The sequence below is a fragment of the Lipotes vexillifer genome, unplaced genomic scaffold (genome assembly GCF_000442215.2).
Source record: "Lipotes vexillifer unplaced genomic scaffold, Lipotes_vexillifer_v1.1 scaffold848, whole genome shotgun sequence".
NCBI classification, from domain to species: Eukaryota; Metazoa; Chordata; class Mammalia; order Artiodactyla; family Lipotidae; genus Lipotes; species Lipotes vexillifer.
Genome location: NW_006790234.1, coordinates 788,726 through 814,424, shown reverse-complemented (window position 1 = coordinate 814,424; position 25,699 = coordinate 788,726). Strand labels below are relative to the sequence as shown.

The 25,699-nt window shown below is 45.9% G+C and overlaps 1 protein-coding gene across 2 annotated transcripts in view; it reads right to left on the bottom strand.

Annotated features, from left to right (window-relative positions):
- GNAL (G protein subunit alpha L) overlaps nucleotides 1-25,699 on the bottom strand; it is a 90,060-nt gene that overhangs the window by 30,590 nt on the left and 33,771 nt on the right. For both annotated transcript variants that reach the window (XM_007463282.1, XM_007463281.1), the window contains exon 5: nucleotides 1,571-1,668. In XM_007463282.1, the coding sequence (XP_007463344.1) occupies nucleotides 1,571-1,668 (98 nt within the window). The remainder of the gene's footprint in view (nucleotides 1-1,570; nucleotides 1,669-25,699) is intronic.

Here is a 25,699-nt window from a genome sequence, read left to right as displayed (position 1 = left end):
TGATACGTTGTCTCTTTTTATAAGAAAGAGAAACTCCTAATGCGACATTGAAGGGCGCTCTGGTCCAGAGGCGACTTCGCTCAAGAAATACTGGGAACCACGGTCAGACACATTCCCCCAGAACCTCAAACGCAAACCTATATGAATGTTAATGTTATCTCCAGATGTGCTAGAAATTCCCTCCAGCATCACAGCTAGACTTCCCCAAACCAGAGCCTGATGGCATCCTGTCCTCCATAAACGACATCTCCTGGGTCCCTGTCCCAATAACGGCCCCGTAGTCATCCTCATTGACCACCCCCCCCCGCCGTTTCCTCCACCTCCCTTGTTCGATCCAGTGCCTGGCTCTGTCCCTGAGGCCCCAGGCTCACCTCCACGGCCACCACCTGCCTGTGTGCACCCACGGGTCTCTGCCGCCTCCGTTTCACCCTTCACGCAGCACCAGAGAGACCTGACAGCCTCACTCTTCCAGCCGATGGCCGCTCGCTGCGTCCAGAGGAAAATCCACGTTCCCTGGCCTGGGAGGGTGTGGCCCCTCGACCCCTCTCGCCTGTCCACGGCCACCTCCATCACCGCTGGGTGCCCACAACACTTCCTGTCAGTGCTGGGGACATGCCCACGTCCCCTCCTGGGCCCTGCCCACCCCGCTCAGCACCCCTTGCCCATGACAGGTGACGGAGCCTGAGCTCCGAGGGGTGAGGTGGGCCCGGGGGCGGCCGCACCTCCCTGTCCTTAAAGTCAGTATTCACAGCGTAGTTCTAAATAGTGTAGATTTGGTCCCAAATACTGTGAATTCCCAGGTTTTACGCTTCTGGAACCTTTTCCACAAGCATGGATTTTTAGAGTTTACAGACTTAAAATGTAAAAAAGCTTATTTCTTGCTGCCCAAAGAGTTATCTAAGACAAACTTTAAATACAGTTTTTGTTATCAAACGAGCAAACACAGCTAAAACTCATTGATTAACCTTCTTCTGGGGACCATTATGCTGTAATAGTTATCGACTGAATCTAAAATAGTGAAAGACAGGAAATAGGAAAATGAGAATTTCAGGGAAAAAACAATGAGCCAGCCTTGGCACCAGAGTCCTTTGCTTATTTCTCCTCATACATTGTTTTCATCATATATTTACTTATTATTTTAATTACCATCTACTTGAGGTTCTAGTCTACTTCAAATGCGTGTAGGATGATCTCATTACTTTAAGTAAGAGCTTTGGCTTGACAGCAGATGTGGATTATTTAAATTTTAATTTGGGGGCCCCAGCTCCAAAATTAAAATATAGTAATGAATACCTAAGTATGTTATAATTTAGGAGCATGCCTATAACTCTACAGAAGGCAAAAAATGACTAGAACTGAATACAAAGATCGAGGTCAAATGAATACAACTGCTTCTGGTTCTTCCCTGAAACACCGCCTCCTGCTGGATTTTCAGTTTTGCATCTACTAAACTCATCTTATGCTAAAAGCTGGTTTCTGCAATGAGTCGCTAATTATTTGTTCCTTGTACTTAAGGAAGTTCTGAGATTCTGGGAGGGCAGCACGGATTGGTCCTCACGGACAGACTCACTATTGGGCGCAGTCGATGAGCTGGTACTCGTTGGACCTCGCGAAGCAGGCCTTCACGCCTTCATCATCCCAGAGCTTCTTCACGTGATCGAAGAATTCCTGAAGTTTGAAACAGTTACAGATAAGAAAACCCACGTGTTACCTTCTTCCGACAGCTGAAAGTAAAAAGAAAATGCCAAAAACATTTGCAGGGAGTGTATAAATTGTTTTCTTTGTCGAGGTCGACTCCACACATGGGGAGGAAGGCCCACATCTCACCACTCAATCTACTGCTCAAACATTCTTATTGTTCCAGAAAGTTCCCCAAAGTGGCAATGACAAGTCAAAAATTAATGACATTCACCAACTATCAATACAACTAAGAATTTAAAGTTCTTAGGACTCAACGACCTGACTAGCAGAATGGCCATTTCAGCCGTGAAAAAACATGCTTGTTACAATGGCAAGTTCCGTTTTAGCTGCTGCTTTTAAATTTTCTAGGCGAGCCACGATTATGAATAGACGTGGTTGAGCAGACGGGTTAAATTCAGCCCCAAAGCATTAGGTACATAAGAAAGAAACTTTTAAAATTACACCCTTCGGGGATAGTGATTTACTGTTCTTGATCTTTTTAGAAACTTTGAGTTAAGCGTGAACTGGGATTTTTTGGTTCACACACTGTGCGCAGGCCCATCCCTTACGGCACCAGCAGCCTCTGAAATAGCAGCCTGTCTACCTCAGTAAAGGTGGCTCTAAGAATCCGTATTTCCAAAATTATCCAAATTAAATGAACAGTGCTATGGAAGCAGATGACTATACATTAGCAGCTAAATATAAAATAAGTTACATAAATTTTCACAAAACTCTTTGTTAGAATATTTATATCCCTTCCCAAACCAAGGAAGCACCGATTTCCATCTCTGCTCTGCAGGAGAGGGCCTGGGGTGACCCCGCCAGGAAGCAGTCGAGGCTGCTCTCCCTAAGAATCAGTGCAGATTCTCTGCAGGAAAAAACAAGACCTGAGTTGGTTCACGATTCCATACAAGGGTGGATCCAAGTATTGAGGAGCCTGATGCTTATACAACCTGTGGACCCTCTTTGAAAAAAAGGAACGCAGAATTATGAGTACAAATCAGGTACAAGACCTGGGAGGGGGAGCAGGGGGCCCTGAGAGCAGCTTCACCAGGTTCTAGTCCATCCCAGCCTGACTCCCAGTGTCGGGAAGAGCTTTTAAGCTTGTGCCGCACGTCTCTGTATCTATCGTGTCTGCCTGTCTGTCCTCATCAACAACAAACCCAAACTGCCCACAGGTGACAGGAAGGGACAGTCTCCATGCCAAGGAGAGGAGCTGGACCCTCAGCGTTTATCCTGTCTCCTGGATTGATGCTTCCTTCTGGAATCTTCCAGGGCCGCTCCCATCACTCCATTGAAGGAGTCTGTGGGCTTCCTTGAAAAATTTCCTTCGAAGAGTCAAATGAGGACACACACACACACACACACACACACACACACACACACACGCACGCACCCCAGGTCTAAAGAGAAATGCTCTATTGTGCTATTATCCGGACGGTCCAGGAGGGCAGTCATACCCCTGTCGTGGTGATATTGGGATTTGAGCTCCACTTTCCCCCTACTGCAAACCCCTGTGCAGTGGTCCTGGAAGAAAGTTCCTTACTGTCTTTAACAATGTCAGAATCATTTTTCTTCAATAGTCTGAGCAAAAGCCTTTGAGACAGAGTCACAGAGGGGTGCTTGACCCAAGAAACAAAATGCACGGTTCCTGGGGACATGCCGACAGCAGAGTGAGATAGGAACCGTGAGCGCTGGGATCTTACAGCAGGCGCCGTGGACAACATGGAGACAGAACAGGCTCGATCTGCTGCTTTGCCTTCCTTGTTGGGAAACAAGACGCGGGGCTAGACCAGGGCCAGGTCCCCAGCACAGCATCTTCTTTAGCTGTGCTCAAACATTTGTCCAGAGCCTGGCTAGAATTCTCGTACATTTGTTAAAACAACGGGGAAATAAATATGAGGAATACTTTTAGTATGCCTCCGTTAGCAACTAAGATGAATAATACTAAATAAAAATAACTTCAGTGGGGTGTGTGTGTGTGTGTGTGTGTGTGTGTGTGTGTCTGAAAAGGTGATTCACAGTGAAGTCTCATTTTTTACATCTGAGAGTTGAGAGACACTGAGAGCATAAAAAGAAAATTACTAAATGACATTTCTTAATTTTTTCTGTATTATTGAATTTGAGAATCACCTTGTGATCTTCATATATTTAGCAAGTGAAATACATGGTCATTTATGTCATTTTAATTTAAAGGAGTTTGAGTTGTGTTACAGAAAATAAACATGATAATGATACCAAATTAAACCTACTTTTAAAAAGCAAGGCTTTAAATTTTCATAGCATAATTTTGATGTTTAAATCAAAATTTAAACTAAAATTAAATACCCAACTCCTCCATTTCCTATTACAGCACTTTCCTTCTCGTTCTGCTGTTTATGCCTTCCTGTAGGTATAAAGTGTACTCAAAGCTAGCCTGGAATTCTCAGGTAGGTAACAATTTTTAAAAAAATCTTTAGGGCTTCCCTGGTGGCGCAGTGGTTGAGAGTGCGCCTGCCGATGTGGGTTCGTGCCCCGGTCCGGGAAGATCCCACATGCCGCAAAGTGGCTGGGCCCGTGAGCCATGGCCGCTGGGCCTGTGCGTCCAGAGCCTGTGCTCCACAACGGGAGAGGCCACAACAGTGAGAGGCCCGCGTACAGAAAAAAAAAAATTTTTTTAAAAATTCTTCATAACTGCTTTAAAACAGAAATAAATGTCTGCCAATAAGAAATGTAAAAAAAAAAAATTATTGCATGATTTCTCTGCTAATGTAATACAATAAAACAACTTTTGGTTACACGGACACTTAAGATTGGACATAACCATCAAAAGCATAATATTTCTTATCTGGTGAAAGAGATGTCGTCCAGTGGCCTGGAGGGCACCCAGGTCTCAGGTGGAGCTGCTCCCACATGTGGTGCCCTGTCCTGAGGGTGGTGGAAATCCTTATTGGGTAGAATGAAAAATGTTATTCCTAGGATGTCTTATGGAAAATATTCCTCTTTAATTTTAGTGTCAGTAATACTTTTTTGCATCTCTCAAGAAAATGCTTTACCAATTTCATTATTAATTTTTAATCCTCTGGGATCCTGTGACTTTTCTGCTGCTTTCATTTATGTCACTGAATTGACCGCCAAGAAGCTCAGAAATCCCGTTTGGGGGTTGGTCCCAGCTTGTGTGTAGACCTTGCCTTTATGCTCTGGGTACCAACTTCACCTCTGCTACCACATCACTCACTCACCTGTTCCTAGCTTCCTTCTGCCATACTTTGTTTTTTTTTTAATTAACTTGTATTATAACTTTGTGAGTGGCACTAAATCCTTTCTGGAACGCGCTGGAGCAAAAATAAATGATTATCGGAACTTTCCACGGTAATGCAGTGAACAACGGCCACCACCACCATCAAATGGGCCTCAGAAACAGTCAGGAGAGTGGCCATTTAAGTAGAATTTTCTAAAGCTCAAGTTTGGGTCTGATTCATTTAAAATACACCTACTCAGTTTTACCCCTCGGGGAGTAGAATGATCTAATAGGTTTCTGTCATTTCTTTTTTCAGATACCTGGTGGATGTCAAGTTGAAGGTCTGTGTGGGATCCGTCACGCCTGGTTATTTATAATCTCTGTCCATCCTCAGGTCTAAGTTAATACAGGATGCTTTAAATTCTATTTAGAAACAGCTTTCAGAGACCAGGCTAAACAAACCAAATAAAGTGTCGACAGTAATCAGGGGTCCCCAAGCCCGAGTCTTTCCCAGCATGAAGCACAACCTCCGTGGGTGACGACCACAGCAAGTAACCAAACATAAAGTGGCATCACCCTGGCCTTTCCTGGGGCCTCGTGGGTCCCAGGCAAGCTTCTCAGGGTCTTTGACCGAGGGCTCACTTGAGTCTCAAATACTCTGCCATGCAGGTGATGCAGCTCTCATTTTACAGATGACGAAACGGGAATGATCTTGGATCCTTTGTACTTGCCTGAGCCCCCTGACTAGGACGCGATCAGCCTGGATCTGGAAGCAGCCTCGGGGCCTGGCCAGCTTCCTCCTTCTCTTCTGTAGCAGCTCCTCATGGCTGGAGACCAGTGAGAGCAAACCCACTTTTACGATATACATCACACTCGCCTTTTTCCCCCTGTGACAGCCAACTTTAACTATTCTTAGAATCATTTCTAACAGCCTCTTGAGGTATACTTTATATGCCCTAAAATTCACCCATTTACATATCCAGTCACACACCCAACCAACACAGCCAAGTCCTAGAACCCCTCCACCATCTGCCCCCTCCCCTGGTCTCAGACAACTGCAAATCAACTTTGGTCTCTATAGTTTTGCCTTTTCTAGAAATTTTGTATAAATGAAGTCATATAGTCTTTTGTGTCTGGCTTCTTTCACTTAGCCTGATTTCTCTGAGATTCACCCATTTTGTTATGTATGTTAGCAGCTTAAAAAAAAACTGCTGAGTCCTATTCCATTGTATGGATAAGACCACATTTTGTTTACTCACTCACCAGTGGATGGACATTGGGGTTATTTATGGTTTTTGACTGTTAAGAGTAATGCTGCTAGGAATATCTGGGTACTAGGCTTTGTATGGACTTCTATTATCATCCCTTTTGGGTTAATACCCAGGAGTGGAATTGCTGGGTTACAGGACAGGTGCATGTTTAACTTTAAAAAATGGCTAAATTGTTTTCCAAAGTGACCATTCCATTTGCACTGTCAAGAGCAATGGGTAGGGGTTCGAGTTCCTCCAAACTTCACCAATACTTGGTTTTGTTAGTCTTTTTGATTTTAATTATTCTAACGGGTGTGTAATGGCATCTGGCTGTGGTTTAAGTTTGCATCTCCCTTATGGCCAATGATGGTGGACATCGTTTCACATTGGCTGCTCGCATATCTTCATTTTGCGGTGTCTGTTCAAATATTTTTCCCATTAAAAAATTGGGTTGTATGTCTTCTTATTATTGTTTTATTTTTCATAAGAGTAAAATATTCTAAAAAATTGCCTGGATTCAAATCCTTTCTTAGCTACAGTTTTCGCCAACATTTTCTCACCCAATGTGGCTCTCATTTTAACCTTCCTAAGCATCTTTTTTTTTTTGCGGTATGCGGGCCTCTCACTGTTGCGGCCTCTCTCGTTGCGGAGCACAGGCTCCAGACGCGCAGGCTCAGCAGCCATGGCTCACGGGCCCAGCCGCTCCGCGGCATGTGGGATCTTCCCAGACCAGGGCACGAACCCGTGTCCCCTGCATCAGCGGGCGGCCTCTCAACCACTGCGCCATCAGGGAAGCCCATTCCTAAGCATCTTTTGATGAGCAAATTTTTAATTTTGATGATGTCTAATCAGTTTTTTAAAAATATTTATTTATTTATTTGGCTGTGCTGGGTCTTAGTTGCGGCATGCGGGATCTTTAGGTGCGGTGTGAGAACTCTCAGTTGCACCATGCATGTGGGATCTAGTTCCCTGACCAGGGATCGAACCCTGGCCCCCTGCATTGGGAGTGTGGAGTCTTAGCCACTGGACCACCAGGGAAGTCCCTAATTAATCAGTTTTTGCTTTTCACTTTTTGTGTTCTAAGAAATCTTTGCCTAACCCAAAGTAAAAAGTTTTTTCCCCAAGATCTCTTCTAAAAGTTTAATATATTTAGCTCTTAGATTTAGGTCTATGATCTGAGTTAATTTGGGGTTATGGTGGGAGGAAAGGGTCATGCTTCACTGTTTTCCATGCGGATATGCAGCTTCCCCCAGCATATTTACTGAAAAGACTACCCTTTCTCCATTGAATTTTTGAAACTGACCTTGGTACCTTTGCTGAAACTGACCATACACACGTGGGTCTGTTCCTGGACTTAATTCTGTTCCACCAACCCACATGTCCATCCTTGTGCCAACTCCGTCCACCATGATTACCATAGCTCTGTAGTCAGTCTTAAAATTAGGTGTTAAGTCCTGCAACTTTGTTCTTTTCCAACGTCATTCTGACTATTCTTGGTCTTCTGAATTTCCACATATGTCTGAGAACTGGCCTGTAAGTTTCTATAGAAAAGCTGCTGGTATTTGGCTGGAATTGCACTGCATCTCTAGGTTGCTTTGGGGAGAAGTGCCATCTTAACAACAATGAGCTTTTTAATCCATGAACATGGTAATATCTGTTTGTGTCTTATGTTCTCTCAATGAGGTTTCCTAGTTTTTGGTGTATACATCTTTCATATCATTTGTTAGGTTTTTTTTCCTAAGTAATTTTTTTGGATGTTATTTTGAAGGTGCATGTTTTTTTTAAATTTCATTTTTGGAATTTTTTCATGGCTAGTACAAAGAAATACAGTTGACATCTGTATTCGATCCTATATCCAGCAACCTTGTTAATTTCACGTATTAGTTCCAGAGGCTTTCATGTCCTTCCTGTGTAGCTGAGCAGAGAGTTACCCACAAAGCTCTGGCCTGTCTCTTTTCTCCCTGAAGCATGACCCACAAGGGCTGGGGCAGAATCAGAATTCCCTGTGGTTCCAAGGTTCAGGGGGACTGAGCAAAGGAGCCTTTGCTGCCCACCATGGCCAGGTTGCATGTGTTTTGCTGCTCTTGTACTTGGTTTAAAAAAATTTTTTTTTTAAGATATAGTAAGATTTGTCTAAGGACTCTACCTTTTATTTCCAAATTATAGTCTCACAAAACAACTGATAACTATAAAGTTATAGTAATTAGATCCATGACCCATAGTAGAGAGTTAAATAAATCTACCCCATTGTGATGGGAACATATAATTTTCCTTAAGTATTTTTTCCCCACAAAATTAATTTTTTAGCTTTTGATTTTCTCCTTCACAATACTCCCACTCTTATACCTAAGATTCTCTCTAAAATCCTAATTCTCTGAGAAACTTGTGCACTTAAAGCATGCCAAAGAGACTCACAGGAGAAACTTATTTGTGTGGGAACAGAAATAAAATAATTATGTATTTTTATTAGGGATAAGAGACGCAAAGAATCACGACTTTGGTCTTTGCTTCAGACAGGCTCTGTCAAGTCGTCTGACAAAAGTTCTCCGTGGCATCAAGCTTGATTATGTAACACCTGGAGGTATTATTCCTGGTCTTTTAGTCACTCTGAGTCCTGTTTTATGTGCTGAGAGGCAAAATGGAGGGAGAAGACCCTCTTTTTGGGAACAGGTTAGATTTAAAGCAAATGTCTGTAAAAGTGGGTTTGGTATATTCCTACTGACAATGGCTGTAGAATTAGATACATATTTCTTTGGGAAAATTTTAGTGTAAAACATAGTAGAGGTGCCTAACGAGGAATCCTAAAACGATATTTCTGGTTGAGCATGGATTTGGGGTTCAGGTCCCAGCCGGGGGAGCTTCCTCACTCTGACCACTATGTCCTGTTCCCCGGGGACAGGACGGGTCCTTCTGGTCGGAAGCTGGAGCTTCAGCTGGAGTGATGAGCACACAGCCGACAGGTGGAGGGGGGTGGTGAGGATGTGCACGTGAGGGGCCAGGGCAGGAGGGAGGCGGTGAGAGGGTAGCAGGAAGACAAAATTAGAAGGGGGTGTGTGGACCAGGCCTCAGGACAGCCAAGAGGTGAGGACCGACCTGTGAAGTGCTGCTGGGGGGGAGGGTCAGGGAGTTCTTGGCTTTGGGCACAAGGACAGGGCCAGAACACAGGTTGCAGATCTGGCAGCATCATGACAAGGCCGCCAGGTGCCAACAGGCTCACAGAGAAGCACGTGGCAGGGAACAGAAGGCCGTGCAGGCTTGAGGACTGAATTCCAGAAATAGCTTCAGGACAGCCAAGGGCACGAGGCATCACACCAGGCGCTGGGGAGGGGGCACGGGTTCTGAACACAAGAAGGGAGCGGCCAGATCACCAGCAAGAGGTAGGTTATGGTGGCCAAGAGTGGGCGTCGGGGACAGGAGCCCCGAGGGCACTGCTGTCGCACTGAGCTGCACCCTGAGCTTCTGGTGCCTTGGCTCCCAGACCCCGTGCATCCCGCCACAAGGCCCCCAGATTCCTGCACTTACAGCTGGAGAGGGAGTGGGGCTGGCTGAAAAGGACTGCAGCTGCTTTCTAGAAACAAGGGCCAAGCCCTTGTAGGAGAACGTGTGCAGCCCCATGGAAGGGCGCCTGGAAGCTAAGCTTCCAAGTCCCCAAACTGGAGGGGGTCCCCAGGGCCCTGGAGAGCCCCACCTCAACCCGTAGGCAGCTGGGGGGCGGGGAGGAGGAAGGGGAGTGGGCTGGACAAGGGTGCAGGCCCAGGATCCCCAGTTACTAAGGGGGATCTTAAATTAACTAAGCTGCACGTGTACCTGACACCCTACAATAGGCTGAGGGTGTCCTCAGTGGGAATGTGCAGCCTCCCAGAGAGGAAACAATGGCTAAATGGAAATGCAACACCCGCGGTGCATTCCTGGAGGGATTAGGGGATTCACATTTCCACGAAATAAAAGATTTCAAAGGCGCAGCAGATCTCCTGTGCAAACCTGCAGCAGCTGCGAAACTGGCACCAGACACAAAAGGGAAGGAAAACCGTCCAAAGAACCCAAAGACCTTGATATTCTAAACTCATGTGTTTGTATGAGATCACCTTTAAGATTTCTTCCAGTTCTGGGACTCTCTGATTTTAAGTTTTATATTTTCCCTCTGTCTATTTTTAATGGAACAGTTTTATTGACCTATAATGCATATACCATACAGTTTACCCATTTAAAGTGTACAAGTCAGTAGTTTTTAGTTTATTCACGGAGTTGTGCACCCATCACCACGATCAACTTTAGAACGTGTCCATCACCCCAGAGAAACCCTGCACCCACGAGCAGTCACTCCTTATTCTCACCTCCCTCTGCCCCTGGCAAACACCAGTCCACTTTCTGTCTCTACGGATCTTCCTGTTCTGATGTTTCATTAAAAAGGGACTCATACGATACGTAGCCTTTTGTGTCAGGCTTTCATTTAGCATAACATTTTCAAGGGTGTAACATGGGTCAGTGCTTCATTCTTTTTATGGCCAAATAAGATCCCACTGTGTGGATGGACCACGTGGGTTCATCCATTCATCCTTCGAAGGACATTTGGGTTGTTGCACTTTTTGGCTCCTGTGAATAGTGCTGCTGTGAACATTCGTGTACAGGTATTCGAGTAAATGTAGGTTTTTAATTATCTTGGGTATATACCTAGGAGAGGGCCTCCTTTCCCAAGAGAAACATCTGGAACCATTTTATAAGAATTACTAGTTGGAATTTCTGATTCATCATGCTTAATTCATCTCAACATTTAGCAGCTTTATTAAACGTTTTTTTATCCGAACGGAGGCAGTCAGTGCAGCCAGTGTTACAAGATGTCACTCTCATCCAGCTCTTGAACATGTTTCTTTTTTTTTTTCTGTGGTATGCGGGCCTCTCACTGTTGTGGCCTCTCCCGTTGCGGAGCACAGGCTCTGGACGCGCAGGCTCAGCGGCCATGGCTCATGGGCCCAGCCGCTCCGCGGCATGTGGGATCTTCCCGGAGCGGGGCACGAATCCGTGTCCCCTGCATTGGCAGGCGGACTCTCAACCACTGCGCCACCAGGGAAGCCCCTTGAACGTGTTTCTGATTTAAACTTGAACACAGATGGATCTGACATTCCTGGAGCTCCCGACCATTCCCGACAACAAGGAAGCCTCCTCCTGGGCCCACTCTTTGCCTCCTGAGCTGACTCTGGCCACGATGGTCTGGAAGAGGAGAGATCAGCACAGCCCAAGGGGCTGTCTGTGACACAAGAAACCCTGTAAATGGATGGCTTCTGCTCTTATTCTCTCAATCTTTTAGGCCAGTTACATCAGTGGTGACGACAGGATCTTGGGGGAAAACCCATAAGAAGCATGATCTTTATTAGTTTTTTGCTAACTTGACTCTAAATATCAAGAAAATGATATTTGTTTGGCAAGTGCACTGTCCAGAGGGAATCAAAGAAGGCAATTATAGGAAGAAGAAACATTTTTCTTGTAATCTTTACCCGAAACCCACTTTCTTCCTAGACAAGAAAAATGTTCCTAACCTTCCAGGGAATTGGGTAACCAGGTCCATGCTGGAAAAAGCTTTGATGTCATAAGTGGTCCATGTGATGATTCTGCACCGCTCGGCTCACCGCGGTGACTGTTCCGAGGACCCGCCCGGACCCGCCATCTCCTCACTCTGCGACCACGAGCAACTTCCTCAGAAGAACCTGTTACCTGAAGGTGAAGAGCAGTTCTGACCTCTCCCCGGATGTCCAGTGCACACCGGACACTTGACACGGCCGGAGCCGAGCTCCTGACCCCCCATACCTGCCCTGCAACTTGGCGGATGGAGGCTGTGTCTCTCCGGTGGCTCAGACTGAGCCCTGAAGTCACCTGGGCGCTCCTGTGTCTCTCAGGCACGTGAAATCCATCACCACGGCTCCACCTCCACTGCTTGCCGGGTTCCGACCAGTGGCCTCTCTCACCTGATTACTGCAAGTGCCTCCCACCCACCACATCTTTGGGGCTGCACAGAGCAGTCAGCTGGGGTCACCGCCGTGCTCACCGCCTACAGCCTGTCCGCTCAGGGTCCCTGCGTGACACCAGCCCTGTTTCTCTGGCACCCCCTTTCCGTCGCCTATCCAGCATCTTGTCTCCATTCTGCCCTCCCTCTCGGTCACTGTTCCAGCCATACTGGCCTCCCTCTCGCACCCGGGCAGCGCCTTAGCCCTGCTGTGTGGCTGCCTCTTCTCCTTCGGGGCCTCCTCAATCCCCTTCCCGATGAGACCCTCTCTAACCATCCTCAGTCTTCCATGCCCAGGCCCCTCCGCTGCCCTGACTGTTCCTGTGTCCATAGCGCTAGGCACTTCCTAAAGCCTGCAATTAACTCATTCACTATGTCCTACTTAGTCTCTGTATCCCCTGCTACACTGTCAGCCCCACGAGGCAGGGATCTTCATGGTTTTTGTCCTTGACACTTAGTAAGAGCTCAATAAATATTTGTGTCATGAGTGCTTGGGTGAATAAGCTTTTCTGGAAAGTCCCCTTCTCTTGGCCTGAGCAGGACTTTCCTCATAACAAAACTGATTTCACTTTCAGTACAAGGCTTTTCATTACATCTGCCTCTTGGTCACTATCCTCAAATCTGTAGCTTAGCATGAATAATACATGGTCAAAATGCAATATTTATAAGTTACTTTAATCTATTTTTCACTCAACAGAAATTTAAGAAAGGTAATTATTCCTGACGGTAGGCACAGACGTTGTTAGATGCCTGCTTATGTATGTCTTTATAAAAGATTAAGAAAATTGAGGTGAAATTCACAGAATAGAAAGTGAACTATTTTAAAGTGTGCATTAGTAGAACCACGATGTTGTGTAACCATCACCTCTATTTGTAGGTCCCAAAACTTCCATCGTCTGAAAGAAAATCCCTTGCCCACAGAGCAGTAACTCTCCATCCTTTCTTCCACGCAATACGAGGCAACCACTTTTCTGCTTTCTGTCTCTATGGATGTTACCTAGTGTGGATAATTCATACAACTGGAATCACACAACACGTGGCCTTCTGTGTCTGGCTTCCTTCACTGAGCATGTTTTCGAGGCTCATCCACATTGCAGCATGTGTCACAGCTTCATTCCTTTGTAGCTGAGTAATACTCCACTGTATGGATCCACCACATTGTGCTTATCAGTTCATCTGTTGATGAACTTTTGGTTTGTTTCCACTTTTTGGCTATTCTGAATAACGCTGCTATCAACACTAGTTTACAGATCTCCTCAATTCCCTGCTTTCAATTATTTTGGAATTGCTGGGTCATATGATGATAGCTCTACATTTAACCTTTTAAGAAACTGCCAAACTGTCTTCCGCCATTTTACATTCCCACCCACGGTATATGAGGGTTCTAGTTTCTCCACATCCTCACCATCACTTGTTATTTTCAAGTTTTTAAAAAACCTTATAGCAATTCTAGTAGGTCTGAAATGGTATCTCATTGTGGTTTTGATTTGCATGGCTGATGATGTTGAGCGTCTTTTCTTGTGCTTATTGGCCATTTGTGCATCTTCTTTGGAGAAATGTCTATTCAAGTCCTTTGCTCATATTTAAATTGAGCTGTTTGTCTTTTTGTTGTTGGGTTGTAAGAGTTCTTTATATATTCTGGATACTAGGCCCTTATCAGATATATGATCTGCAAATATTTCTCCCATTCTGTGGGTTTCTTTTCACTTTCTTGATAATGTCCTTTGATGCACAAACGTTTTAAATTTTGATCAAGTCCAATGTATTTATTTTGTCTTTCATTGCTTGAATTTTTGGTGTCATATCCAAGAAATCACTGTCAAATCCAAGGTCATGAAGACTTATCCCTATATTTTCTTCTAAGCATTTTATGGTTTTGACTCTTAGATTTAGGCCATTGATCCACTTTGGGTTAACTTTTGTGTATGGTGTAAGGTTATGTATGTTGTTATAGGGTTAGTTCAATCTAGATTATTTCTCAAATTCACATGAACTTTTGCTGGAAAATGACATATTTCAATACTATAAGAAGTCCATACTACATAAACATGCCTAATCTTATTAAAAATTTTTGTAGTGCTCTCTCTCCCACAAATGGACTATGAAGGATCTCACACGGAAGTTTCATCGTCATGTCACCGTGATGGTAGTTTGTCAAAGACATTTTAAAACAAGGATGACCTCCCTCAAAACTTGTCATCAAAGCCCAAGTATCCCCTAGGGGCCAAACATCAATCATTCACCAAATGTTTACTGAGTTTCAGCTCTGTGGCAGGTGATGTGTTAGGGGCTGGGGAGAGTGAGGTGAGTGAGTGAGGAGGTGGTCCCTGTTCTCAAGGAGCTTGAAATTTTGCAGATCCTGTGCCCAGCATGAGGTGAGGAGCTGAGGAGAGGGACCCCCAGAAAAAGCCACGACTCCTGGTCTCAAGAAGTTAACACTTTCAGTAAGGAGATTGCAGCTCAGATATACCGAATAATTAGGCAACTATAAAGGGCAATAAGTACTGGATATAATATAATGACCAAAGCTGGAGTGCCAACTAGGAGAGCCACAGGAAGTGAAAGCTGCAGGAATTCGGGAAAGGGCGAGATCGCTCCATTTCAGAACAGACTGGAAAGGTCTCCAAAGGAGGTAGAGTTAAACTCAAAGAGTCAGCAGGGGGACTCCCCTGGTGGCGCAGTGGTTAAGAATCCGCCTGCCAATGCAGGGGACACGGGTTCAAGCCCTGGTCGGGGAAGATCCCACATGCCGAGGAGCAACTAAGCTCGTGCGCCACAACTACTGAGCCTGTGCTCTAGAGCCCACGAGCCACAACTACTGAGCCCTCGTGCCTAGAGCCCGTGCTCTGCAACAAGAGAAGCCACCACAATGAGAAGCCTGCTCACTGCAATGAAGAGTAGCCCCCTCTCTCTGCAACTAGAGAAAGCCCACGCGCAGCAACGAAGACCCAACACAGCCAAAAAAAAAAAAAATCAGCAGGACATGAGCCATGAAGGTGGTAATAGCCAGGAGCCTTGAAGAGACTGTCTTAACTTACTGGGTGGGAGACGTGATACCAGGGGGCCACCCAAGTCTGGGTTACATACCTATAAGCTGACCTGGTTATGCTCTACTGACCATGTCTTACCTAAATGGGTAAGACATGCTCTAGTCGCTGATTTTCTTGTGCGGGGAGGGGATACGATATGGGCGTAGCATCTTATTTAGATCGTGTGGAGTTGGTTATAGGTTTGTGTTTTCTTTTTCCTTTTTGAAAGCCTTTAAAATGTTTTACCAAGGAAAGCACTCAGGAGAGAAATCAGCTCATTTATTTGAAACAAACAAGCGTGATCTCTTGATAATGAGCCTTTTGTTGAGAAAGCAAATAGGGTCCCTTATGGCTCTTCTGGTCTCTCCTCCTACCTGGGTGTCCATGGCTCTGCTGTGGCTACAGAAAAACACCTCACTGGCTCCGCTTGGGTGGCTGACAATGGGGACACCGTGGACAGGGAATTTGAAGATAACCGTGGCCAGCAAACCTCTTAGAGTTTCCTCGCTTTCCTGGAAACCTTCGTTAGGATCCCAGGCACGTCTCTCGAATACAACAAGCTTCTCAACACTCAGCTTCCCTTCCCAACACTAAAGGGACACAGCATCATTCCCAAGTCAGGGTACCTTGCTCTGTACACTCTAAGCAGTCCTTTTCTTTCTTTTACTAAATACTGAAATAGCTCTGATAGAAAAATCAACAGGCTACAGACCACAGAATTTGACATGACGTTAAATGCCCAGGGGTCTCAGAGATCAAGGTCAAACATGTTAACAGCCTCCCCCTCCCTTTGAACCCCGACCTGCTGTGGTGCTGAGAATTCACAACAGTGTCAGAAACTCCTGGAACATCTGCACTCACAGTGAGGTGGATCCAGCTCGTAAACATCCCCCTCCGAGGACTCAGTGATGTCAGCGTGGGAATCAGAGGCCGTGACAGCCATCGCAGCAGAGCTGGGTGAACGGGGTGAGGTCCCAACCCCACCCCACCCCACAGAGACCCCACACTCAGCTCAGCGATTCTACTCACACCATTAAAAGCCATTCCCCACTTTAATCTTTACTTTGAATACATCTGGCATCTCATTATTTTTTGAAAAGAGCACCTTTCCTGGACCTTTGGGGATCTCCAGAAAACTATAGCCTTGCACTTGGTTTCCTAGAATTTTCTTCTCATGTTTGCATCAGTGACCTGAGTCTTTCCTTCCTTATATATTTACTTATTTGCTATTCATGTTATTGAGGTGTAATCCACATAGGACATTACACTAGTTTCAGGTGTACACATACCAACTCGCTATTTGAATAATCGCAAATGAGTCTTCTCCAAGTGTGTATCTCAGATACATGTAATCAGGTTTGTGAGGTGCTCCCAATAAAATATTTACTTTTACTTCAAACAAAACATTTTTGTTGAGACTTTTACTCTGAAACACAGCAGCACAGATGGTGGCAGCCTGAATCTTGTTATAACGCATTTCACAACAAGGTGTCTTTATAGCTTCTGGGTCTAAACTCTTCCTATACCTCCTCAAAATCAGACGAGCATTATTTGTGTAAATGACATGTAAAACTCTGTCAGTTTAAGATTGTTTCCAAATTACGGTAGCTAATGCCAAGAAAAAAGTGGGCATAAATGTAAGTAGGATAAAAGGAGAAACACGGAGAACTTTATTTTAAAAATCCACGTTACAAAGGAGATGTGGGTTGTGTTTGTCATCCATAAGATGCATAACTGCCTGATTTGATCCGAGGGAATCTGGCTGTCTCTGTGTGGTCTCCCCCGAGACACGCTCCTGGGTGCACAGCCCTGCCCTCCCTGTACATGGGGTGAGGCGAGGCGGGGGCGGGGCTGGGAGAAAATGCTGAGCCGACAAAGGAGCGACCCCATCCTGCAGTCCCCATCTCTGGAGGACCTCGCGTACAAGGCGGAGTGGGGGGCGCTGGTGCTGGGGGCACAGTTCCTAACGCCATCGAAGCCTCTTTAATCCCTCAGCGTTTCCCGCTGAAACACGAGGTGCCCACATTCTCAGGACTCCGGCTCCGCCTGGGCTGTCCCACCACCTTCTCAGCTTCCAAAGCGACCCCCCAGCACTTGTGCTGCGCAGAGAGCTTCCCAGCAAGCCCGCCCCAGCCGCCCTGGTTTCCCCGCAGGCCTGGCAGGGGTGGGAGCAGAAGGACAGGCCAAAGGAGGCTCAGGCCACCCTGCCTGGGGCTGGACGACCCTTTGGAGGGGGCGCAGGTGTCAAGCCCTCCTTACGATCGATCCTTGACATTTAATGTATCACACATTCTGTTTTTAAGCAAAAATACTGTCGATGACTTTGAATGAATCAAGACTTACCCTGAATTGTAAATACAAAAATGGCTACAGTAAGGTGCAATTATCACTGTGATTCTGAAGTGAAGCAACATATACGTCCGGCAACCCACACCCCATAACCAGAAATCACTGCAAGCCCACGGCCGCAACCCGGCCCCACCAGGCACTGAGAACCACACCAGGAGTCTGGTCATTACTGCCCAACCTGGGGGTGCAGTGGAAACCTCAGGGAGCTTTTCAAATACACAGATTCCTCTAACCTTCCCCAAGAATTCCTACTCAAAGTCTCCGAGGGCAGGCGTTGGGATCTTGCTTTAAAAGCTCCCCAGACGATTCTGAGGTGCGGCCTGATCTGGGAATAATGCACCGACCCCATGGCTGCCAAGTTCTCAGGCTGCTTCAGATCTCGAAGGCCTGATTATGGGATCGGCTCCGGGTTTGATCAGGATTATTTATTGGGGCAGCAGGAAGTAAAAAGAAAAGTCTGAAGAAGGCAGTGGGAAACTGGCAACGGCAATGGAACAGGTGCCTAAGTCCACCCTGTGCCTTTATCGTGGAGCCAGCCCAGCGCAGGTGGCCCACGAGCCCAGTAAGCTCCCTAAATATGCATGAAAACTTCATGACGTAGAACTGACCAAGGCAGGTGATCTCAAATATAGGAAATCACCCAACTGGGTTTAACGTTTATTAGTTAATGATGCTACCTAATGATGCCAAGGTCTGAAATGCTCTATATTCATCCTTTACGTCATTGTTGCAAAAAGTCACTAATGATAAAATTAGGTGATGCTGCAAAGGTCAAGAATGGTTTCTGTCCATCTCACTGAATAGCGTGTTGTCACTTCCAGGCACCAGAGCTGTCGCCAGAAAAGTGATGCGTTATCGGCAGAGACTTCAGTTCCAATACTTCTACATCTGAAGGGGGGTGGGGAAGGCATTGTTTTGAAATTTGTATGGAATAGACTTTCGCCATTGTCAGGTTATTTCCTTTTGTATTTGTGGAAAGTAGAGACAGTTTTAGACTAGGGTTTAGTGAAATCCTAGGATCTCTCTTTTTTTTTTTTTAAACTAATTAATTAACTTATTTTTGGCTGTGTTGGGTCTTCGTTTCTGTGCGAGGGCTTTCTCTAGTTGCGGCAAGTGGGGGCCACTCTCTTCATCGTGGTGCACGGGCCTCTCACTATCGTGGCCTCTTTTGTTGCGGAACACAGGCTCCAGACGTGCAGTCTCAGTAGTTGTGGCTCACGGGCCTAGTTGCTCCGTGGCATGTGGGATCTTCCCAGACCAGGGCTCGAACCCGTGTCCCCTGCACTGACAGGCAGATTCTCAACCACGGCGCCACCAGGGAAGCCCTCTAGGATCTCTTGATCTGTAGCTTTTCATGTGTGTTGGTCTTATCTTCCTACTTAGACCATGAGCCCTAGAACAGGGATTATTTTAAAAATCTTTACCCCACCCCCTCACCCCTGTCTGAGCCCCTAACCTGATGCTTCCAGCATGGCTGGGGCTCTGTGAACATAGCTTGAACAGTTTCATTAGCTTGGGATGTAGAAAGGTGAGCTGAACTAACAAATTATGAAATGATGTTCATAAAATACAAAAAGATTTAAATGGAGATGTGTCAGGATCCATCCCCCTACAGTCTTTAGTCAAGTGTAAAAGAATCATTACTTCTCATCCAGATCTGACCCTCAAGTGGATTCATTTTCAGTGGCAGTTCTAGGGCTCCAGGGGCGGGAGACATAAACCAAGTTTCCTTTCCTTCCCCTTTGACATTCTTCTCTGCATTCAGTTACTTGGGGTCTTCCAGTCATGGCGTCTCCTGCTCTGTATTTCAGGACCCTGGGTTCTAAGCTGGGATCAGCCTCCTTCTCTTGATTTCTGGGAGCCGGCATGACAGCATCCTCACAGGTACAGAATAGCAAAGGAGGGCCACAACCCACTTTTCTCCTCTCTCCTTTTCAGAACAGGGAACAGTCATTTTCTTTCACTTTAATAATTTTCTCCCTTGAGAGAGGAATTCAAACGTCTTTCACTTGCCAGGAGAGTGGGCGGGAGGTGGGTGGAAATCTTTCAAGACTTCAGTAACAGCTCGACACAAGGCTGAGCCGGAGGAGGTGCGGGTGCTGTAACCCGTTGGGAGCCGAGACTCTGAATATTTGATATTCTGCTGGAGGGGGGACTTACCCCAGGTCTCTGGTCAGAATGACCCTTTATGGCCTCGCATACAACACCTTGAGCCCAACTTAGGAAAGACACATTGCCAGAAAACCAAAACCAAACCAGAAACAATGCAATTTGGTTTTAAATTCACCAGCAGTGACTTCTTTTACCTAATGTGATGAATTGTACGCTAGAGAGAGAGAGAGAGAGAGAAAGAGAGAGAGAGAGAGAGAGAGAGAAAACCCTTGGAAAGGCTGGATGGGAGCTCACTGGGACCAGGGTTCTCAGCGGGTCCTTGCTGGCGTCGTTGGGCTGGGCTGGGCGAAAGCCCCCAGCACCTGGGCACCAGCGCTGGCACCTCTGAGTGCGGCCCAGCACCCTTGTTTCCTCTAATTGTCAGAGCTCTAAAATTTACCTTGTCCATTTGTTCTACTTGTTGGGAGGCTCAAGGCCCACAGCTTGCTCTGGAGCATCCCAACTGCCCATCCGCCCTACAGACGCCCACCGCATCTTTGCAGAGCCTCCCCAGGGATGATGCTGGGGAGTGGGCAGAATCCAGGTCCACCTACCCAAGCTTCGTCCCAACTTTCAGCTCCCCTCTCCCCTCTCCCCTGTCTACACTCAATTTTCAAATGCCACTGGGGCAAAATCTTGCAAAAAGAAATATCTAGAAGTCTTCAGGGGACTGAAGCTGGGGAAGAAAGGTGGTCCTTTCAAATGGCTGACAGGGGACAAAAACTAAGCATGGGACAGACAAAAAGTATGAATCACAGCAATTCCAGACTTCGGAGAGACTAAAAATGTTACAATATCTGGAACTTTTTCTCTTCAAACACCATTGTGCGCATTGTCCTCTGGTCCCCAGTTTTAAATAGCAACTGAGTAATGCTTCTTGCTCATTCCCTGTTTCCAAACTCGGATTCTCTGCTCACCATGAATCACACATTTCCTCCCACTTTTCTGACTCCCTCAAAGACGGACACCCAGGCCCGCCCAGCTCTCAGAATCCGACAGAAGACGCACAGTGAGTTCCTTTAAGGCTCAGAAATCGGGTTCTGGCTTTTTCCTCCGCACTGAGCTGAAAAGGAATCTTTTCTCCCCCTATGTATCCTATTTAGTAGATTCATAACACTAATTTGTATGTTTTCAGTGAATTACTCAATGCCCTAAAAAAGTGCACGCATAAAAGAAAACGAAAAGAACAAAATCACACAATCTGTCTCTGCTCAAGCAATCCAGAGCCACAGGGCCCTTTTTGGGCAAAAGTACCCAGAAGGGTACGTGTCACACACACAGCGCTAGGCTCATGGCAGCTTTCGATCATGACAGGGGCGTCAGTGGGGAGTGTGGTGAAGCAGGTCTCGGAGGTACACCTGCTGTACACACAGAGGCCCAGCCACTGGCAACACCACCTACAGATACGGACGAGGGCCACGTGGCTGACTGTTCCAGAGTCAGGACATGGCGAATGACACGGGAGGCTGAGAGGCAGGGAGCTGGACTGGGGTCGTGCTAAATGGCGGGCACCTCACCCACCGACCTGCAGACAGAGAAGCCTTGCAGAGAAGGTTCTATAGGAGGAGGAGGTTTTCATCAGCATCGGGAGGGAGACGAGTGTGCCTGCCCCGTGAGGAGGACACACGCTGCCCGGCCCAGGCCAGGCCCCTCCTCAGGGTGTCCCTCCCCACCAGCCGGGGCTCGGATGGCCACGTGGATGTCAGGGTCCCAGTGGGGGCTCAGAGAGGCCCAACAAACAGCCACTGGCCTGCACCTGTCACTAGCACCAACGCTCAGGCTGGTTAAGAAGAAATCACTATGTCCTCTGCCCCATCCTCGGGTCCAGCCCTGTCTGTCTGATGTGGCAGCCGCCATTGACAGGTGGCTTTTGAGCACCTGGCATGTGGCTTCTTCATCTTCAGGTGTGCTGACATGTGCAACACACAGTGGATTTCAAAGATTGATTAAGAAAAAAGATGACAAACTATCTCATGAATAACTTCTAAAAACTGCACATTGAAGTAATATGTAGAATATATCACGTTAAGTAAAATATATTATTAAATTTCACTTGTTTCTTTTCATTTTTCAAAAAATGTGCCACTAGAAAACGTAAATTTACACACGTGGTTTGCATTTGTGGCTCTCATTATACCCCTATTTTCTGTATCTGGTCAGTTCTGGCGTGGCGGACACGCTCACTGAGAAGGGCCGGCCACAGTCTCATGTAGTGATGCAGTTGCTTTGAGATCAGCAGAATGTCTTGGCTTTGCAAACAGGCAACATAAACATTTGATTTAAAAATGGTTTTCTTCTGAATAGCTAATCGGGAATACCGAGACCAGCAAAGGTGGAGCCCAACCTTTTCCGTATATTAACTCAATCAATTCAATCCTCATGGGCTTGGGGCAGAGGTTCTGCTGTCACGTCCATTCAACAGAGGGACACACTGAGGCTCAGGGTGGTGGGGTCGCCAAGAAGGGCAGAGCCGGACTCAGGATCAGGCAGCAGCCTCTCCCCACACCCATTTCTTTTGAATGTTGAAAGTTTAGCATACTTTCAAAATAACCTGGCTTACATTCATAATAAAAAAGAAATGGGACAGCACCCATCTCTGGAATTACTGTAAGAATTACTGCCAGGATGTGATATGAAGTTTCCAGAATGATAGTTACTTCAACAAACACCGATCTTCCACCGTGTCTTCTGCACATTCGGAGTCTGTTTTTTTCTTTTTTTAAAATTATTTATTTATTTTAAATTTTATTTAGCTACTCTTTGTTGCGGTGCGCGGGCTTCTCATTGCAGTGGCTTCTCTTGTTGTGGAGCACAGACTCTAGGTGCACAGCTCAGTAGTTGTGGCACAAGGGCTCAGTAGTTGTGGCTCGCAGGCCCTAGAGCGCACGGGCTTCAGTAGTTGTGGCGCATGGGCTTAGTTGCTCCTCGGCATGTGGGATCTTCCTGGACCAGGGCTCAATCCCGTGTCCCCTGCATTGGCAGGCGGCGATTCTTAACCCTTGCTCCACCAGGGAAGTCCCTGGACTCTGTCTTTACGGAGGAAATACCCTCAGCAGCGTCGTGCCAGAGAATCTTAAAGCACCATCTTCTATCACAAGAAATGCAAACCTCAGTAAAATTCTTGAGATTTAGGATTTTCTTTACTGGATGTTGTGCTCACACAGCCCCTTCGAGTTCATCTATGTAAACTTCCCTCTAAGTGGGAACAGGGCACAAAGAAGAATCTATGCTAATAAATTAGAAAACTCCAATTTCTTTTTAATGGGGACTGCAGGTGAGCAGAATTGGGGAATGACACAGGGCCCTCTTTGGCTTTGTTTTGTTACATATTTGTTTATAATACAGAGAACACTCTGAGCCCCTCCCATCCCCCGCACCCAGCGTGATGGATAACTGATGTTCACCTTCTGCAGCCCTCTCCTGCTTCCTCGCCCCCTCCCCGAGTACTGTGACGCTCATTCTCTCCTCTCTTACAAAAATTGTCACAAATATATGTGCGCTGAAACAATATGGTACTTAGTTTTGCTTTTTTTTTTTTTTGCGGTACGCGGGCCTCTCACTGCTGTGGTCTCTCCCGCAGCGGAGCACAGGCTCCGGACGCGCAGGCTCAATGGCCATGGCTCACGGGCCCAGCCGCTCCGCGGCATGTGAGATCCTCCCGGACCGGGGCACGAACCCGCGTCCCCTGCATTGGCAGGCGGACTCTCAACCACTGCGCCACCAGGGAAGCCCAGTTTTGCTTATTTTTGAACTTCATAGAAGAGTACCGTATTCTATATAACCTTTCATCACTTCAGTTCTTCATTCACCATAAAGACACAGAGACCCACCCATGTCTTGATGGGGGTGGGATCCACTGCTGCTGCACCCGCCCCTCTTGGTCCCCGCAGGGTCTGTGTCCGCTATCCTATGGATGGGATGGGCTGTTCCAGCCTTTGGTTCTAAGAACAGTGCCACTACGTTTCCTGTTATACATTCCTCACGATAACACTTATTAATTAAAACAAACTTAATTCTGAAATCCACTGTAATCCCTGCAGTAGCCAGAAATCTCCTAGGTTTTCCTCAAAAATGGCAGAATAAAGAAACATCCAGCACCTTGGGAATTCTATCATGTGCAACTCAGAATTTCCTTTCCATATTGCTTATCAAATACAGCTTTTCAGTCCCTTTAATTTTATATATATATATATATATATATATATATATATATATACATATATACATATATATATATATACACCACAAAGGACAAGGTTTATCTTCAAAGAACTCAGTAATTTGTTCATTACGTAAAATGATATTTTTTTAAAGAATTATGTAATTAGCCAAGGAAATGTTTACAACTGTTCTTTTCTTTTTTTCGAAGCAATATGGTATTTCATTTTCCACAAAATGCTGTATTTTCTCCATTCTGGATGTACTACAGTTTTAATAATAGACTTTTGGGGGTGAGGGGGTGTATGGGAGGAGAATGCTGTCACAGTAAATGTGCAGAGCTATTATAAGACACATGGCAATTGCAGAGATTCCACATTTTTAAAGGTGTATGGTAATAAGCCTCCCTCAATCCTGGGTTAGGCTCCCTGAACTCTGGCTTGGGCTCCCTGGCTTGGGTGACACAAAGGAAACTTCAGAGTTGTTCAGAGCTGTACATCAATGGTTAGGCATTTCTGAGTCCACTTTCTTATGTATAGGTCAGGGGATGCTTAATTTGCAGCGGCCATGGGTGTGGCATGTTGAAAAGATGCCTATAAGAGGAAACGTCTATAATGAAAAAGAAAACATATTTCCCCTACACTTAAACCCTAATTTGAAACAGCCATCAAAAGCACTGAGAAGTTTTAGTCACTCACTGGTTGATATTTAAAATTGAACTTGTAGAATACCAATCCTGTGGTGCCAGGTTAAAATGAAAGACACCTGGGGGGGTAACACCTGTCATCAGTCACTTAGGCCTTGGGGTGACCCAGGTCTTACGGGCAAGGAGTGGGGTTGGCAGCAGTGTGTACATCAAATTGGATTTCCTGCTAATTTTTCTTGTAATTCCAAGTCCCTTTCTGGTTCTCGTATTTCAACTTGGCCAACGGTAATAACCATAATGATTCACGGCTATTCTGTTCTTTAAATTACCGAGCTTTCTCATGAGATCTAATTCATTCTCAGACATGAAGCACGTATTACTGTCCCCATTTTACAGATGGGAAAATTCAAAGGCAAGTTGGCTAAGAGACTGTGTCTGGCCAAGAACTGACTCAAGTCCTTTAGATCTTGGGCTCACTGTGCTGCACCTGACTTCACTGGGGCTGGCTGGAATAATTCTGAAAACTGTTTGGAGAAGAGGCCCCATCCTTCCACTTACAGCTGGAATATTTTATTTTAAAGAGCCAAAGGGGCTCCCATAAGCATTGACTTTTTTGAAGACCTGAAAATATTTAAAGTCCCAGAGTTAGCACATCTTAACTTTGACAAAACCTTATCCTTTCTAAAGTATCAGGCACATTATAAAAATTTTTAGATATTTTCTCTAAAAGATGGGCTTACATAATGGAATTCAAATATGTACCAACAGCACACAAGGATAAATGCCTGGCCAGGAGGGCATGGACGTGACTATGCAAAAATCCCTCTACTTTAGGGACTGGACTCAAGTCCCTATAGAATAATTTCGGGTGTCAGAGTATGAAAAGAAGTTTAAAAAGTTAAAAATAGAAACTTACCGCAGAGATTTTAGATTTTTTTTGATGTGGACCATTTTTATAGTCTTTACTGAATTTGTTACAATACTGCTTCTGTTTTATGTTTTGGTTTTTTGGTCACAAGGCATGTGGGATCTTAGCTCCCTGACCAGGGATGGAACCTGCACCTCCTGCATTGGAAGCGAAGTCTTAACCACTTGACCGCCACGGAGGTCCCTATCACAGAGATATTTTTTTTTTTTTTTTTTTTTTTTTTTGCGTTTGGCTCTCACTGCTGTGGCCTCTCCCGCTGCGGAGCACAGGCTCCGGACGCGCAGGCCCCG